At 32.4% G+C, this 16,986-nt stretch overlaps 2 protein-coding genes across 2 annotated transcripts; both read left to right on the top strand.

Annotated features, from left to right (window-relative positions):
• The first annotated feature begins 1,840 nt into the window (after positions 1-1,840).
• On the top strand, positions 1,841-4,553 carry LOC148277193 (trypsin-1-like). The gene is made up of 4 exons (XM_088233214.1): positions 1,841-1,983; positions 2,090-2,276; positions 2,357-2,606; positions 4,188-4,553. Exons 1-4 carry the CDS (start codon positions 1,941-1,943, stop codon positions 4,479-4,481), a joined length of 774 nt encoding a protein of 257 aa, XP_088089340.1. The 5' UTR covers positions 1,841-1,940; the 3' UTR covers positions 4,482-4,553.
• Positions 4,554-5,615: 1,062 nt separating this feature from the next.
• LOC148277192 (trypsin delta-like) lies at positions 5,616-10,787 on the top strand. The gene is made up of 4 exons (XM_088233211.1): positions 5,616-8,034; positions 8,121-8,307; positions 8,624-8,873; positions 10,429-10,787. Exons 1-4 carry the CDS (start codon positions 7,908-7,910, stop codon positions 10,711-10,713), a joined length of 849 nt encoding a protein of 282 aa, XP_088089337.1. The 5' UTR covers positions 5,616-7,907; the 3' UTR covers positions 10,714-10,787.
• Positions 10,788-16,986: the final 6,199 nt, after the last annotated feature.

Raw genomic sequence — 16,986 nt, 5'->3', positions numbered from 1 at the left:
GAAAAATCGGCGTGCGTGTATGAAAAGATGTATGAACGTAGAGGAAACGAGGTCTGTATGCAAATACAGAGTGATATGGCGTTCTATCATATCTGCCTACCCCTACGGAAAAACGGTGTGATGGTTTGTTGTTTGTGTTTGATTGTTAATTTTCAATATTTTGTCGGGTATCTTTTAGGTTTAATTACTGCCTCGGTTCTTCGAGGCATCGAGTCCACCAAATACCAAAGATCTTCAGGTATGATTTGCAAAAATTGACAACAAAGAATTGCAAAAATTCTTACCCATTAATTCTAAATGCACCCTTGTACAAGCATTACTACTACCCATTCTAGATTACGCTGATGTTTCTATGACTGATTTAATCTGTGAGCAACTCGATAAACTTGAACGACTTCAGAATACATACATAAGGTACATTTTTAGTCTTAAGAAATATGACCACATTTCTGAATATCGTAGGCAACTGAAATGGCTCAAAATTAGACAGCGGAGAGACTATCACACCCTCTCACTTCTGTTCAATGTACTTCATAGTCCTAACGCTCCTATATACCTGCGTGAAAAATTTTAACGCTTATCAGTTCATGGTTTACCTCTTCGTTCTAATTCTCATGGCACTCTCTTAATACCCATCCACAATTCCTCTTTCTTCTCTAACTCATATAGTGTCCATGCGGCTCGACTGTGTAATCATCTCTGTTTAAATCACATCTGAAGAAACATCTCCTTTCTCTTCCTTAATCTCTCCTCCTTTCCTTTTTCCTCTTTGCTCGTTTTTCCTTTTTCCCATTGAGTAATAGTTTTTATTTGAGGTAATTTATAAACAAATACGTTTATTTCTATTTTTATATATTTTTAGCTTTTTAATCTTTTTTTTCTATTGAATATGTTCTGTAACTTGAATTATAAAAATAAAATATTTATTTTATTGGTTGGTTGGAAGAAATTGCCATTTGGTAATAAGCCCGCCAATGTACAAATAACATTATGTACAAAAAGTTAAATAAATAAATAAATGATTACCTTGAACCACGAATGGATAATGGTGTCGGTCGGCTCCCTTTTATTTAATTTTATTAATTATTTTTATATTATGACCACTCTCAGACTTTTCTTTGTTTACCGGTTAGACATACCCGTTTCTTGTTCAGGACACCAATAAACCAACCTGCAAAACCCTTTTATTAATTGGATTTTGACGCAACACCAATATTATAAATTTCATTCACATTTTTTTTATGAAATTGAAATCAGGACAAGACAGTGATACAATGGTCTCAAAAAAAATATAATCTAAAAATGTTGGATTTTTTCTAAATTATTTGCCAGTTTTCCTGGATCCAGTCGGCTCGTAACTTTGGAAATTTTTCCGCTCAGCAGACTTTGTGGCTCCACCGCTCAAACTGTTTGCGATATCTTCGTAAGAATAACCATCATCATGAAGTTTTACCTTATTTAGTAACGAATCAGCGCGTTTAGGCATATTTGGGGCTATTGTTCTCAAAATTCAAAATTTTACCGCACTAATTCAAGTGACATAGGTCTTTTCCATTTTAATAACATCTTGTTAAAACATAATATAACATCAGTTACCTAAAAGGATAATTAAATTTATTATTATTTTTGATATAACTCCCCTGATTGGTGGGCATTACAATATTTTAAGTTTTTTTTAGCTCTTTAGTAAAAAAATGTATATCTAATTGTATGCTATCCTTATGGTGGCGTTTTAAGTGATTTCAAATCAAGTAATTAGGTCAGTGCGTAATACATACTTCAGTATCGATGCAGGAGAATTTTATTACAATAGTAAGGACTAATCTTTCTAAATGTTTTAATAGATAAAACATTAGATTACATTTATATTATCAATTGTTTAGTTTTCAGAATGTATAAAATGGCAACCCTTGAGAGATTCTACAGAATAATATTTCAAGATGTTTGTGCTAGTACTTGCCACCTTTCTGGTATCAGCCAATGGTATGATATATTTCAATAAAATGATTTTTAAATAGGTTATTCTTTAAAGTTATTTTTACAATTTGCATTGCATGATTTTTTTAAGGGTCTTTTTTTTAAATTTCAGCTTTCATTCTACCATCGGTTCCCATGCTTGATGGGAAGATCGTAGGAGGAACCCTGGCTACTATCACAGAAGCTCCCTACCAAGTAGCTTTGTTGATGAATGGGGGATCAGGTTCCTTTGGTCAGGTCTGTGGGGGTTCCATCGTCACAAGAAATGTCATCGTAACAGCCGGTCACTGCACCAAGGGGTAACAAATTTAGTCTAGAGATACATTTAGAAAATTCGACAAAATTATTGGCATGAATAGATTTAAAATATTTATTTCAGAACTTCTCCATCTCAATGGAAGATTCGTGCTGGATCAGCTTTTCACAACAATGGTGGTCAGGTTGTCGCAGTTTCTCAGATTATCGTACATTCTGGATTTACAAACAATTTGGATAATGATATCTCCTTGATGAAGATGTCCACTTCTCTTACTCTATCTAGTAGTGTGGCTGTTGTGAGGTTACCATCCCAGGGGCAGACTATTGCTGATGGTGCCAATGCTTTTGTCACTGGATGGGGAACCCTTTTTGTAAGTACTTGTTGCGGAATCAACCATTAAAATTATAATAAATATTGTCGTTTTAATTATAATTCATAAAGATAATAATCATATCAGACCTTTTGTTTTCTCGTGTAATAACGTTTAAATATACATTATTTAATAATAATGTAGTAAATATATATTTTTAATTAAGCTCTTAATGGTCTGGTTATCAAAAATGCCAAACGAATATCTTTTGACGTCGTTTCTTTTCACAAATGTTAATGTAGATGCATCGAACTCAATTTCAATTACAACTTCAGGTTAGGCCATGGGCCAGCCCGCAAATCCTTTGGTGGCGGATGTATTTTTAGATAACATTGAAAACAACATTTTTGAAACTAACAACATTTTAACAAAAAATATTTTATTTTGGAAGAGATATGTCGATGACATTGTTTCTGAACCGGAACAGAACGCCAGTTAAACCTGTTTCTTAAATTTATAAATACTTTTAACGAAATAATAAAATTTACTTTGGAACTTTTAAAAAAATAGTCATTTAATTTTTTTAATTTTAAAAAATTACAATCAAAAATAACCAAATATAATTTAACATACATCAGAAACCGACGTACACGGATACTGCCATTGATAATTAATTCCAACCATTTGATTTCTCATAAGCATACCACCTTCCATTTGCTATTACACCAATTAAATTACAATAAATAACGGTTACACCACAAAATTAATTAATACTTAAAAGGGTCTATTAGAAAACTTTTTTAAAAATCGGTCAATAAATTCGTATAACCTCCTATAAATACCAAACTAAACCAAGATAAATAAAGTATTTGTCAATAGAAAAAAAATGATTTATGTGAATAATACTTCAATTAAATCGGATTATAGTCTCATGGCTAGAGTCTCCGACTTACGGCTCAAAGGTCTGCAGTTCGAATCCTACTCTACCCCAACTTGATTTCCATTTTCTAATAGTGAGTTATTTACAACTCGTTGAAAATGGCCGTCAAAATTTAATGTTTGGTAGAATCATAAGAGAGCAAATATTTTTTTTACAGTAAAAAAATTTAAAAAAACATTTAAACAAAAATATTGAGCTTGTCTTTATACTAAAAATACTGGAAAATTACAAATAAATTGTAAAAATATAAATGATCTATTAAACAACTCAAATATTTTTTTAACACTGCCCATTTTTTTATTCAAAAACTTACCAATCGTTTAACGTTCCACCCCTTAGCTCCTCCCCCTCTACGTTTCCCTCCTCCTTCCTCACTCCCCCCCCTACACATTTTGTGACATATCACTTAATAATATTAACCTTATTTTATTGCATGTTCAGACATGGAGGTGTTTGCATTTATTATTGTATTTTTTTCGTTAATACTATGTATACTACCGTAACGGTAAAGGTGTAATTGTATTTTAGTATTTGCATGTTGATGTAGTCAATGTCTTGACGAAAAAATGGGTATGTATCGAAACCGGTAGACGTAAAAAGTCGGGAAGTGGTTATATACTTATATTTTAAAACACTGAATATATGGTTTGATCGCAAAGGTAATGTTTTGAACATAAATAATAATCTATATTATTTTACAGGAAGGTGGTTCCTCTCCAACTCAACTTTACAAAGTGACCATTCCAATCGTTAACCAACAGCAGTGCGTAAATGCCTACGCGGGATTCAACACCGTTACTGCTAACATGATTTGTGCTGGAAGGATCGCTTCTGGAGGAGCTGACGCTTGCCAGGGTGACTCTGGTGGTCCTCTAATTGTTAGTGGATCCCTTATTGGTATAACGTCATGGGGTAGAGGATGTGCCCAGGCAGGATATCCAGGAGTCTGGACCAGGGTTCCGAACTATGTAAACTGGATCAACAGCAACATTTAAAATAAAGTGCTAGTAAAACTCATTGTGATCTGGTCTCGAAATTTTAATAATAAAGTATAATTAATAAACATTTTTATAGTGTTTTTTTTCAGGCATAAGGAAAATATTATTAAAATATACCTATTTTGCTAAAAACAAATAATAACGGTACCCATGTAAACAAGTTTGCTGCGTCCATTCTCTAATTACTTCATTCCTTACAAAGTCAAACCACCTATGATTCTTCAGAGACATTTATTCTCGAAACTTAAAATTTTTGTTTCGGGTCCGAGATAGGTGTTACGATTCGCATCCGTAGAGGAGAGAAGGTATTATCCAGGCGTTATATATGCGGTATTTAGTTTTCACAGTGTAAATATTCGATCCCCAGACAGTCTTCATATTGTTGAATTTGGCGCCTGCTATGTAGCGCCTACTTATTATATTTTTCAGTTATACAATTAAATGAGAAAACGATCAGAAAATAAACAGTAAATCAAAAATTTGTTCTTAAAATACAGGATACAGGGGAAAAAATATAACTCATGACTAAACAGGGAAATAAAGGTAAGCGTCGACTTAGAACAAACTTGTAGTTACTCAATATTTGTTTTCTATGCAGAAATCTCTGCAGGAAACTTGTTCTGCTTCTACCGATGCAATGGCGAGGGTGGGATTACATTGTAGCCTATCGGCTGAAATAAAAAAACACAAAAAAAAACACTAAAAGGACGTAAATAACGTAATAACTCAAGGGAAAGACTAAGAAAAAGACCATCTCTTTTTGATGTAATTGAGGATTAATCCACCTTCAACAACGTTTTGTCATTGTTTTATAAAAAAATGTCATTTTCCAAGAGTGAATTTACGAATAAAAAAATAATAATCTAAGTGAATATCTCATAGAAACCATTATAATAGTTCCTTAGAAAAAACAGTTGTGATAGAGACCTTGCCCACTTTATACCGCACACCGTATCTGAGGACACAAGTCTCCTTGGCTGTACGAGAAAAGCTGCCCGAAGGAGATCTCTGAAATTTGGTAGCCTTAGCATAAAGATGCTGAAAGAAGGTAATCGAGAAGTACATAATGAACATTTCATCGGATTGAAGAAAGATGGAAGTGAACTCTTCACCTACTGGAATCAAACTGATTGGATAAGATCAATTCGACGAAATGTTAACAAAACTTTTTAAAAGCCTTGAAATTATTTTTGGAAGCCACCAGATCTGTAAATCCGACAGGACTTATAACAGAGATCAGGATAGTAGCAAGAAGCTCCATTCGGTAATCACAGAGAAGGGTAAAGGGACTGATAAAGATATTAGCAACAGCACGAAGGGGAATCAACAATATTGAGAACAAATCAGTGGCATCAAATTTACTGTGATCTGATAAAAACTGCGTAGTTTAGTGACCGGGGATAACCCAAGAAGATTTTAAGCGCAAACGGATTGAAGAAAAAAAATAAAGGCAACCCCTCCTGAAGGGAAAGATTCCCATCGCGATTGCTAAGCATCAAGAAAAGCATTTAGAGATATTTTTTTAATATTCGATTGATACATTCCTTCAGTTGAGAGCAGACGGACGCCACCAATGACAGAAGAACGCTTTCTTTTTAAGTGGGAATTCACGGATTGTTGTTCGACCTCCAGATCCAAAGGGAACAAGCCCGTTAAAATCGGGAGTGCATCCGTCGAGCATGTCCTACATGCTCTAGCAAGAGCCAGAAGAGATGGCATTTGTTCACTTAAAATAATTCGCCCAAAATATTGCAACTCACATTGGTGTGCCCAACAGCCAGCTGCATGGCACACGATGCCTAAAAAAATGGATTTATAATAGACTGTTGATGTTTTAAAAAACAACCCCTAGCTGGCTGGCTCTGGCCAAGCGTGCGACTTTGAAGAAAGACATCTTTCCCGGATTCACAGATTTTCTAGCATGGGAAGTAAAGGACAAATTTATTTCAAGAATCACACCGAAGTTTGAAACGGAATTTGAAGCTCGAACGGAAGTGCCCAAGAATTTGATAGAAGGAGGACACACAAGATTGCCTTTTAATAGAGAAAACTGGGTTTCTTTGAAGAGTGAAACATAATTTGATTTCATTAGCAGCATCACCCTCAATCGAAATCCATTCATCATCGGCAAAAGCCTGAATCATATGTGCTAAAGGAAAGAAAAGTTCGAGAAAATCATCGAACAATACATTCCACAATAGTGGTCCTAAAACAGAGTCTTGACGACAGCCACATAAAGAAGTTTGTAAACTGAAAGAATTGTACTTTTTGGTTTGAATTTATCAATAAACACAAGTCTAAAAAAACTGAGTGAGTTGTGTGGTAGCATAGACAGTAAACGGTTGTGTTTTTGCTGTCAGCGCGTACAATTTTGTGTCAATAATATTACTTTGGTGCGTTGTATTGGATTAGTTACTACTTGACATCGAGAGAGGAGCGTTCGATAAGTTATCTATTTTTGATTACTATTTTTTTTCATATAATTTTCGTTACTGTCTCATTTTTCTCATTTTTTACATTTTCTACATTTTTGTTATTTTTACTTTACCTTAGCATTCAGCATGGAAGGTCCTGGGTATCCTCTTGATCTTGAGCATAGGAAAAGATCTAGGGCACCTAGTTCCCCTGATTTGCAACCAATCAAACTTCTCTTCCCTGCTCCCGACCTTTCCCTTCCGTCGCTACCTATTCGTATAATGTTCCTGGACCATTCTTGGTGTTCGTTCAATACCGAAAATCGTTGAAACCCTTTCACCCTATCCCTTTACGTAAACCCCAAAACGTATTTTTTTATACTTTTTTATATATATTTGAACCCCTGTATTTAGTAGCCTTACGGGTCATGTACAAGGCTAAGGTACTCGGAAAAAATCATTTTTGTTTGTCTTGGAAATGGGATTTTCTATCACTGATTTTGGTTAATTACCTTTATGAGACCAATCACCGTTGTTGCAAAGTCCAAGAACAATGGCGCGTGATAACTACTTTTGACGACAGTGTGGATATCTGTTCCATCTTTCCTGCATTCTGCTTCAAGATTATGGCGTTGTAAACTGAAAAATGGGCACTGAAATAACAGATGTTTGATACTCTTAAAAAAACCTTATACGTTTAAAACGTTAATGTCTCATATATTCGGCGGCTGTCTCGATGATGTCGATATACTAATATGGCAAGCTTCAAGGTGTAGAAGTTAAGACGCTCGACTTACACGGAAGGTTCCGGGTTCGATTCTCAGTGAAAACACAAACATTTAATGTGATTGTTCTCATGCCTAGGTGTTCTGTGATATAATTCGCCACTCTAATTGAGCCTCCTGGTCTGTTGTGGTGCAAAAAATATATGGATATTAATCAATCATCCGTGATTATATTATCATAATAAAACCATTAAAACAAAATCGATGAGACAGCAGGAAAACTTATGATAAAATACCTGATAAATTTATCAAAATCTCAACAGTATAAAAGGGACGGCCGCTATCGTTTCTGCAGTAAAATAACCAAGATGATTCTGGTAGTACTTGCAACTATTCTGGTGTCGGCCAATGGTATATACTTAAAAAACTTGCCTTTTTTGAAAATTTATAATTGTTTTTTATTAGAATTGTGCGTAAATATTCATGTTAAATTACAGCCTTCGTCCTCCCATCGGTCCCCATGCTGGATGGGAAGATCGTAGGAGGATCTCAGGCTCAAATCACTGAGGCACCCTACCAGGTGGCTCTGTTGATGAACAGCGGATCAGGATCCTTCAACCAGGTCTGCGGTGGAACCATCGTAACCAGGAGTGTTATCGTAACCGCTGCTCACTGCACTAGCGGGTAAGGAAAAATCGTTTGTTTTTAATATTGAAATTAAATGAACATTTACAAGTTTTTATTATTATTGATATCTTAAACAATATTCTGAACCTGTGATCTTGTCCCTTTATCCCTCTCAACCTCAGACCAGTCTAAAGATGCCCATCAAAGGGTGAAAGCGCTAATTAGTTAAACAAATAAGTGGAAGTGTGACAAATATTTTAAAATTAATAACTTATTTGTAAATATAAGTTATTACATCATTACAATGGAATTACATCAAGAATTATCAATAAATAGTTTAAATCAAACATTGCAACGCTAATCATTATTTCAGAACTTCCGCTGGTCAGTGGAGAATCCGCGCCGGATCTTCTACACACAACTCCGGTGGACAGGTTGTTGACGTAAGCAAGATCGTCAACCACTCCGGTTTCAACAGCGCTTTGGACAACGATATTGCCCTCATGACCGTGAGCTCTCCTATCACCCTCTCCGGAACCGCTGCCGTCGTTAGGCTGCCATCCCAGGGTCAGACTGTCGCCGATGGAACCAGCGCCCTCGCTACTGGATGGGGAACCCTTGTTGTGAGTTATAAAAACTTCTTATCTATTATAATAAAACCAAACCCTTTACGTTTTTTGTCAATTCTTCGTTAACAACGGTTATTCTAAATGTTACAAATTTATCGAAAAAAATGTCTTCTTATGTCTATTCATTAGCAGTTTTCCAATATTTTAGATTTAGATTAAACTCCACGGAAACCAAAACTTTTTATTTTGTCAACGTGTTTTTGCAATGAGAGCATAGATTTGCCCCATTTATCTCAACAGATAGTATAACAATATTTTATCTTAAGACTTAAAGCCAACAAAAAAAAACGAAAAACAGATATTTGACAAAATCGTATTTTTTATAAATTTCTTTATCATCTCCTTCAAAATACTTGCCAACTGTGACGATACATTGATGCCAACGCATAATCCAACTGTCCATGCACTTTTCATATGCCTGTAAAGATATAGCCTTTAGCTCAAGCAGCGAATATTCTCTTTTATGGCATCAATCGTCTCAAAGCGCGTTCCTCTTAATAGCAATTTTAGTCTTGGAAAAAGGAAAACGTCAGACGGGGCCTAGTTTAGAAAATACGAGGCGTGGCTGATGGTATTAGTCCAATTTTTGGTCATAAACTTCCAAAATAATCAACGCTGTATAAGATGCAGTATTTTTTATTGACGGTTTAACCGTATGGAAGAAATTCGTACTGTACTTCACTACAAATATAAAAAAAATATAGTCAATAAAAATTTAATTTTCGAATGAGTTCGATATGGTTTTTTCGGTTTTGGCTCATTTTCTAAGCACCATTCGGAAGATAGTTTTTCAATCGGCTCATCAAACTCGTAAACTCACGTCTCGTCACCAGTTATTATGGGTTTGATGAATGTGAGGTCGCTATCTACGCTGGAAATCATCTTTTAGCCACAGTAACGCCGCTTTTGTTCAAATTTCAGTATTTTTGGGACGAGGCGGGCAGCGACGCGTTTCATGCCCAAAAACATGACATGTCGAAATATGATCTGCCGATCCATATAAGATGCACAATAATACAAGTTTAGGGATTGATGCACATCGATTTTTCAATGCGATTTTATTTGCCGATTCGATATTTTCCTCGGTAACTGACGTTGTTGGGCGTCCAGTATGTTTATCATCATCTAAACATTCATGACCGTCTTTGAACCTTTTGTACCATGCATATGCTTGTGTTTTTGACATACACGATTCGTGAAAGGCTTTATTCAACACTTTGAATAATTCGACACATGAAATTTCATTAGCAAAACAAAAGTGCTTGTTGTTTCAATTTTTTATCCATTGTAAAAATTGCCACACAACAATTTTTCGGCTCACTCAAACAAACTTTGACAGAATACTGAACATCCGATCGACATTAACAGATAGTCAAAAACAGTCATGTTAGAAAAAGAAAAGAGAAATTTCCGTTAATTCTTTATCATATGGTATATCTTATAAAACATATCATTAAAAACACAATTTGTTAATTTTCCGGTTCTCACAGATCAGTTTTCTTCAAAGAAACCACCTGGCTTTGTTTTACCTATTATTTTTCATTTGCAGGAAGGCGGATCTTCTCCCACTCAGCTGTACAAGGTGACCATTCCCATCGTCAACCAACAAACCTGCGTCAACGCTTATGCCGGTTTCAACACAGTTACCACCAACATGATCTGCGCCGGCAAGACTGGAGCCGATGCTTGCCAGGGAGACTCCGGCGGCCCACTGACTGTCGGCGGAACCCTCATCGGTGTCACCTCCTGGGGTAAAGGATGCGCTCAGGCTGGATACCCAGGAGTCTGGACCAGGGTACCCATGTTCGTTAACTGGATTAACTCCAACATGTAAATCTCTTACCAACTTTTCAAGTCATAATTACTATATTTAACCTTATTTCTGTTTTACTCAATAAACTAATTTTTACATAAAATACTTTCGTTTTTTATTACTAAGCACTGTTTTTGTATTGTTATCAAATGTTTAGCACTGGTAAATCTTTGTAGCTTTGAAAACTCCAAGGTTTCCATGATACATTTTCTAAATAAATACACCCAAAAGCCATACGCATGTAAGTCAGAATTCACCCATTAAAAGGGTGATTTCCTTGCTGAATACGGCTTCCGCAGACAATAAGGACCTTTTTTTCTGTACACGTCGGCAGTTTACCAGCTATCTGCTCTACATTCATTAGCGCTTATCTTATACATGCAGTTTGTATAACGTGATGGGTTAAATAACCCGTGAAGTATTGCAGACTACAATCGTCAAATAAACAAATATAGGGTGGGTATGTCAGATTAAAAATCGTTTCTGTAAAAATAAACGAAATCAACATTATTCCATAAAAAAAAATAAAAAATTACAGAGTATGCCAATCATCACGTCAATTCAAATTACGATTTGAATGAAGGATAGAGGAGTTAACATTTTAAATTCAAATAATAAAAAAGGGCTTAAACCAAACAATTTAAAATAATCGTATTTGACATTCAAAAATAATAATATCTTTTCAATGTAGCTCACTTTCTTATTTAAAAATTAACCCATCTTGTAACGTTCAACCTTTAGCTTTGCTCCTCCGTAATCTACATTCACCATTTTAACATATTACAACAGAGATGAAGAACATTTAAGAGAAGGTAATATATAAGTCTAGGCATCTACAGGGCTTATGACCTGTAAATGGCTGGTTTAAGTGGCCACTTTACACACTGTGTAACATTCACCACTCTGCCTATATTTGAACATCTATATTCTTTCAATTCTTTCATCTGTTGATGTTTGTGAAGTTAAAGCTGAAAATTCACCATTTTGCCTATGTTTGAACATCCATATTTCTTAAATTCCTCCATCTATTTATTTTAGTGAAGTTAAAGAGCGGAAACCTTTATTGTTGTGAAGAGATTCATCTGACTGAATTATTTTACATACTAGGCAACGCCCGAAAACAATTTTCCAATTTTTAAACTTCTTCTTGGACTGGTTGGTTTTATTACAATATTTGAGTTTGTCCAAATATTTGTAGACAAAAAACTGGATTTCACCCCCTCGGGGATCATCAAGACAAATTACAACAAGGATGGAGAATACCTAAAAGAAAGCAATATGGAAGTCTAGGCATTTACATTTATTTTCTTATTAAAACTATTAAATTCAATAAAGCTATCGTGAATTACAGTAATATGAAAAATTTACATAATCATTAGTTTTTCTTTAAGTGTGATACTTTTAATTACCTCAGGATTTTATTATTATTTTACGAGCGAGGCAGTTGAAAATAGATAAAGATTTGGCAACAAATTTCTGAGAAAAAATGAAGGATCACCCATATCTAAAATCTCATCGGATTAATAAATTTAAAGTAAATCTAAAGAAATTTTTTGAACACGTGTAAAAACTGCAATAAATTTTAATGAGTATGAATGTATTATTATATTATGTTTTTTTCTTTATATATACTTTTTTTTTTGTTCTTATGTACTCGTATATTTAAAATTATATAAACTCTTATAAATAAACAACTACAACAGCGTAAGTCACTCTATAACCACAAGAGTTATTCTCTTTTTTTTAGAGTTACAGTGATAACATTTACTAGATGTGTTAAAGTAGATCTGTATAGAATTTTTTTTATAAACATGTACCTTTTATTAAATTTATTTATAAAAAAAAAGAAAAAAAAAATGTTGATCATAAAAAAATAATATGACTTTTGAAGCACCCGACTAACGTTATTTTTTGTTTTCCTTATTATTATTTTCTACCATTTCTTTGTAATTTTCTCAACATTTTAAATACGTACGATTTATTTTATTTTATTTTATTTTATTTTATTTTATTTAATTTTATTTTATTTTATTTTATTTCATTTTATTTTATTTTATTTTATTTTATTTTACTTTATTTTATTTTATTTTATTTTATTTTATTTTATTTTATTTTATTTTATTTTATTTTATTTTATTTTATTTTATTTTATTTTATTTTATTTTATTTTATTTTATTTTATTTTATTTTATTTTATTTTATTTTATTTTATTTTTTTTTTTTTTATTTTTTTTTTTTTTTTTATTTTATTTTATTTTATTTTATTTTATTTAATTTTATTTAATTTTATTTAATTTTATTTAATTTTATTTTATTTTATTTTATTTTATTTTATTTTATTTTATTTTATTTTATTTTATTTTATTTTATTTTATTTTATTTTATTTTATTTTATTTTATTTTATTTTATTTTATTTTATTTTATTTTATTTTATTTTATTTTATTTTATTTTATTTTATTTTATTTTATTTTATTTTATTTTATTTTATTTTATTTTATTTTATTTTATTTTATTTTATTTTATTTTATTTTATTTTATTTTATTTTATTTTATTTTATTTTATTTTATTTTATTTTATTTTATTTTATTTTATTTTATTTTATTTGGGATTTTTACAGCTATTACATAAACAAAATAAGTAGAAAAATATTAACAATGCTAAAGCCAATTTAAAAAATCCACTGTGAATATAATGACACATAATATACAAGAAAAGAGGTTTCGTAATTGCATTTAGCAAACTTATTTGCGGCATTTTCTCCAAAGCTCATAATTTTTAAAATGACGTCTTGATTAATGATTATGATATGATATTTTTATCTGAAACATAGCTCCTTCCAAGTATCAATGATAGCAATTTTTTATGGTGAATATATTGTGTTTTGAAGAGACCGTGATTATGAGAAAAGACAACTAACTCTCGGTGGAGGCGTGCTTATAGCTGTCAAAAAAAATGTAATGTAGTTCTGTAGAATCTTGGGATCTAACAGAGGTAGTTATTTGGATTAAAATAAACACAATCACACATCGTAAAACCTTTGATGTGTTCTATTCATATTTTCCTTGCGGAAATTCAATTCGGTCTTTTGTCAAGTCCGAGAAAGCTAGGTGTGATGTGCTTCTTCAAATGCCCTACAAAGATAATTTGGTAATTGGCGGTCAGAACATTTGAAATGCTTTTGCGGAATATTTTCAATGTGAATTTTCAGAAACTAATGCATAGTGTTTCTAGCGATAAAAATAGTTTGATTGATTTTAATGCTAGAGAAATTGACTCATTGTAAAAAAAAATCCCAAATAACTTAAAATCAGCAAAAGTGCGGACTCTGATGCCACACACCATTTTTTTTTGTTTCTAGATGTATTAAACAGCTTGCATGTCCCCTTACTTATTTTTTAAAAACATCAATAAAGGAAGGCATGCTTCTTAAAACATGGAAAAAAATAAACATTGATTGCACTGGTGCATAAAAAAGGAAATAAGTATCTTGTAGTAGTTTATAGACCCATTTCTCTTCTTCCCATTTTTAGTAAAATCTTTAAAAATATAGTAACTGATCAGCAGTTCGATGTTATAAAACCACGTATTACTCCCAATGAGGAACTTCAGCCCTATGGGAAATTGGATACAAAAAACGTTTTCTTACGCGGGGTAAAAATTAGAGCATTAAAAAATAAAAACAAAGTTTCTTGAAAATGTACAGAAAAAATAATAAAAAATATTTTGATAAAAACGCACTACTTTAAATGACGTCACTGGTTCATGTGAATCAACCTATGATCTGAGAGCTATGGAAGATTTTCGGTCTGCTTGTCGCTTCTGGACCAATGGGAAGAACTGAATGAGAATAAGCGGAAATGAACCTCTGACGTTACACGCGGAGTCATTTCAGAAATACAAAACTTTGAAAAATCGTAGCGCCGATAATACGATATATAAATATTAAAAAAAATAATTTTTGACATTGTTTAACAGTCTTTTAACAAATAAAAAAATATAAAAAAACCACTGAACTTCCTCATTAACATGAATTCTATAAGAAACGGTCAGTTGAATCAAACCTTTGTGAATTTACCGATATTATTTTGAATGCAATGGATGCAGGTTTTCAGGAAGATGTTTTTTTTAATTATTTTTTTATTTTATTTATTTATTCACACTCTTTATCAAAATACAATTCCATGTTCACTTTGCCCAGCTAACAAGGGTACATACCCCGTTCCAAGCTAGGCAATTACATTTTAATATATCATAAAAGTTAACAAATTTATATAGAGCACAGACAAACAAAATAAAAAAATATTCGGATACACATTTTTATTCATATACATACAGACATACACATATATACACACACATATATATATACACATATATACACATGTACATACACACACACGTACATACACCCATGCGCATACACATACATACATTCATAAAAACATAGACAATTTATTTATGCGAAACTTCATGGTTGTCATCTATAAATATATATTTTTTAAATTATTCCTTATTTTTTATATTTTATTTTTGACATCCAGTAAGATTCTCCAATCCGTGGCATGCATCAACTTTTCTGACTCACTACGACCAATGTCATGAAAGAGCGAGGTCAACACCTTCCGTAACTTGACAACACTCCCGTCTTTCCATGATTCTGGCAAAAGGTTATGGACCTTTTTGCCTACGTAGTGTTGACCCCTTCACTTAGTATCAGATCCCTATTAGAGTATCTTGTATTATGGTTGTGGTTGACGCTTGGGTAAATGTCTCTATTTATGTGTGTAACCACTACCGTTCTCAATATATACTGTTGAATAATATTCAGTACTCTGAATTCTTTGAAGAGCAAGTCACTTGGATAACGAAATGTTTTTTTTTAAATGACTCGGATTAAAGATTTCTGTGCAATTGCTACAGGTTTTGTATACGGACCTTCCAAGACTTTTCATAAAATAAGTAATTCGGTCTTGCTTCGCAAGATTTGAAATATTGGTACACAGGGGAATATGTATCGTTGGATATGTTCCTAAATAAGTACCCGCAGTCAATCAGTCTCACTTAAAAGATTTAATTCATAATTTAAATCAATTTCATCCGGTGTCCTTCAAGGTTCGCTTCTTGGACCATTATTGTTTTTTAACTCATATTAATGATATGAGTTTATGTATTCAAAACTCAAAATTTTCGCTTTACGCTGATGAAAATAAAGTATTTAAAATAAGGTCTTTCGTAAATGATTGCAAAGTTCATCAAGCTGACTGGTAGAATCTGTCGCTATTGCAAGGAAAATCAGTTGTTTCTGATTACTGATAAATGTTTTGCCATGTCATTTACTCGGAAAAAGATAATACCATTTGGCTATAAAATATCTGGAAAAATTGTCAATCGTTCAATGAAAGCGGGAGATTTGGTGTACTGATAAATAATAAGCTTTTTTATAGAGATCACATAAATACAATAGTTTAAATGGCGTATAGACTTCTAAGGTTTATCTTACGAATTTCCAAACCATTCACGTCACCAGATACACTCAAACTTATTTACTACACTTACGTACGTAGTCAACTCAAATTTGCTTCAGGTCCCCTCAGTATAATGTATATAGTAATCAAATCGAGGAAATTCAAAATAAATTTATAGGGAGCCTGGAATATCGTTTTGGTGACATTAAAAATGATAGCGGAAAATTTTCGATTGAAAATCGTTTGAAAAAAGGCGTCTTACATGTAATTTAATTTTTATTTTCAAAATTCTAAATAATTCTGGTTGATTCGCCGTATTTTTTACAAAATATTGGTTTCTTTTGTCTTTTTTGCAATAACAGATAAAATTATTTTTTTTATTAACCAACTTGTAAAAATATTCATTGGTCTAAAAAGTTAATTGAAAAATTAACCTCAAATTCATTTTAAGTCAAAAACCCTGTAAAGCCTAAAAAAAAAGTGTGAAAAAATTATAATGGAGTCAGTAATAATGTAGACATTTTTAACTGCATGATGCATTTATACAGAAAATTTCTGATAAAGAGCTGTTTATTTGGGATGGTTACTTGAAAATCTTGTGTGGTTTATAATGTGTATATGTACCGCATGTTATGTATGTGCTTGTGTTTGAATATGTATTAAACATACATGTGCGAATGCATCTGTGTATATATATGCATTCATATGTGTGTGCATGGATGGCTTGGAGTGTGCTTTCGGTATGAAAACTCAATTGGTCAAAATCTTTGTTTCTAATGTTTGACTGTATGTTTTCTGAATTACATAAAAAAATAAAATATTAATT

The sequence above is a fragment of the Micrasema longulum genome, unplaced genomic scaffold, assembly GCF_059751315.1.
Source record: "Micrasema longulum isolate JH-2025_06_02 unplaced genomic scaffold, ASM5975131v1 h1tg001071l, whole genome shotgun sequence".
Lineage (NCBI taxonomy): Eukaryota > Metazoa > Arthropoda > Insecta > Trichoptera > Brachycentridae > Micrasema > Micrasema longulum.
This window is presented reverse-complemented; position numbering and strand designations above follow the sequence as displayed.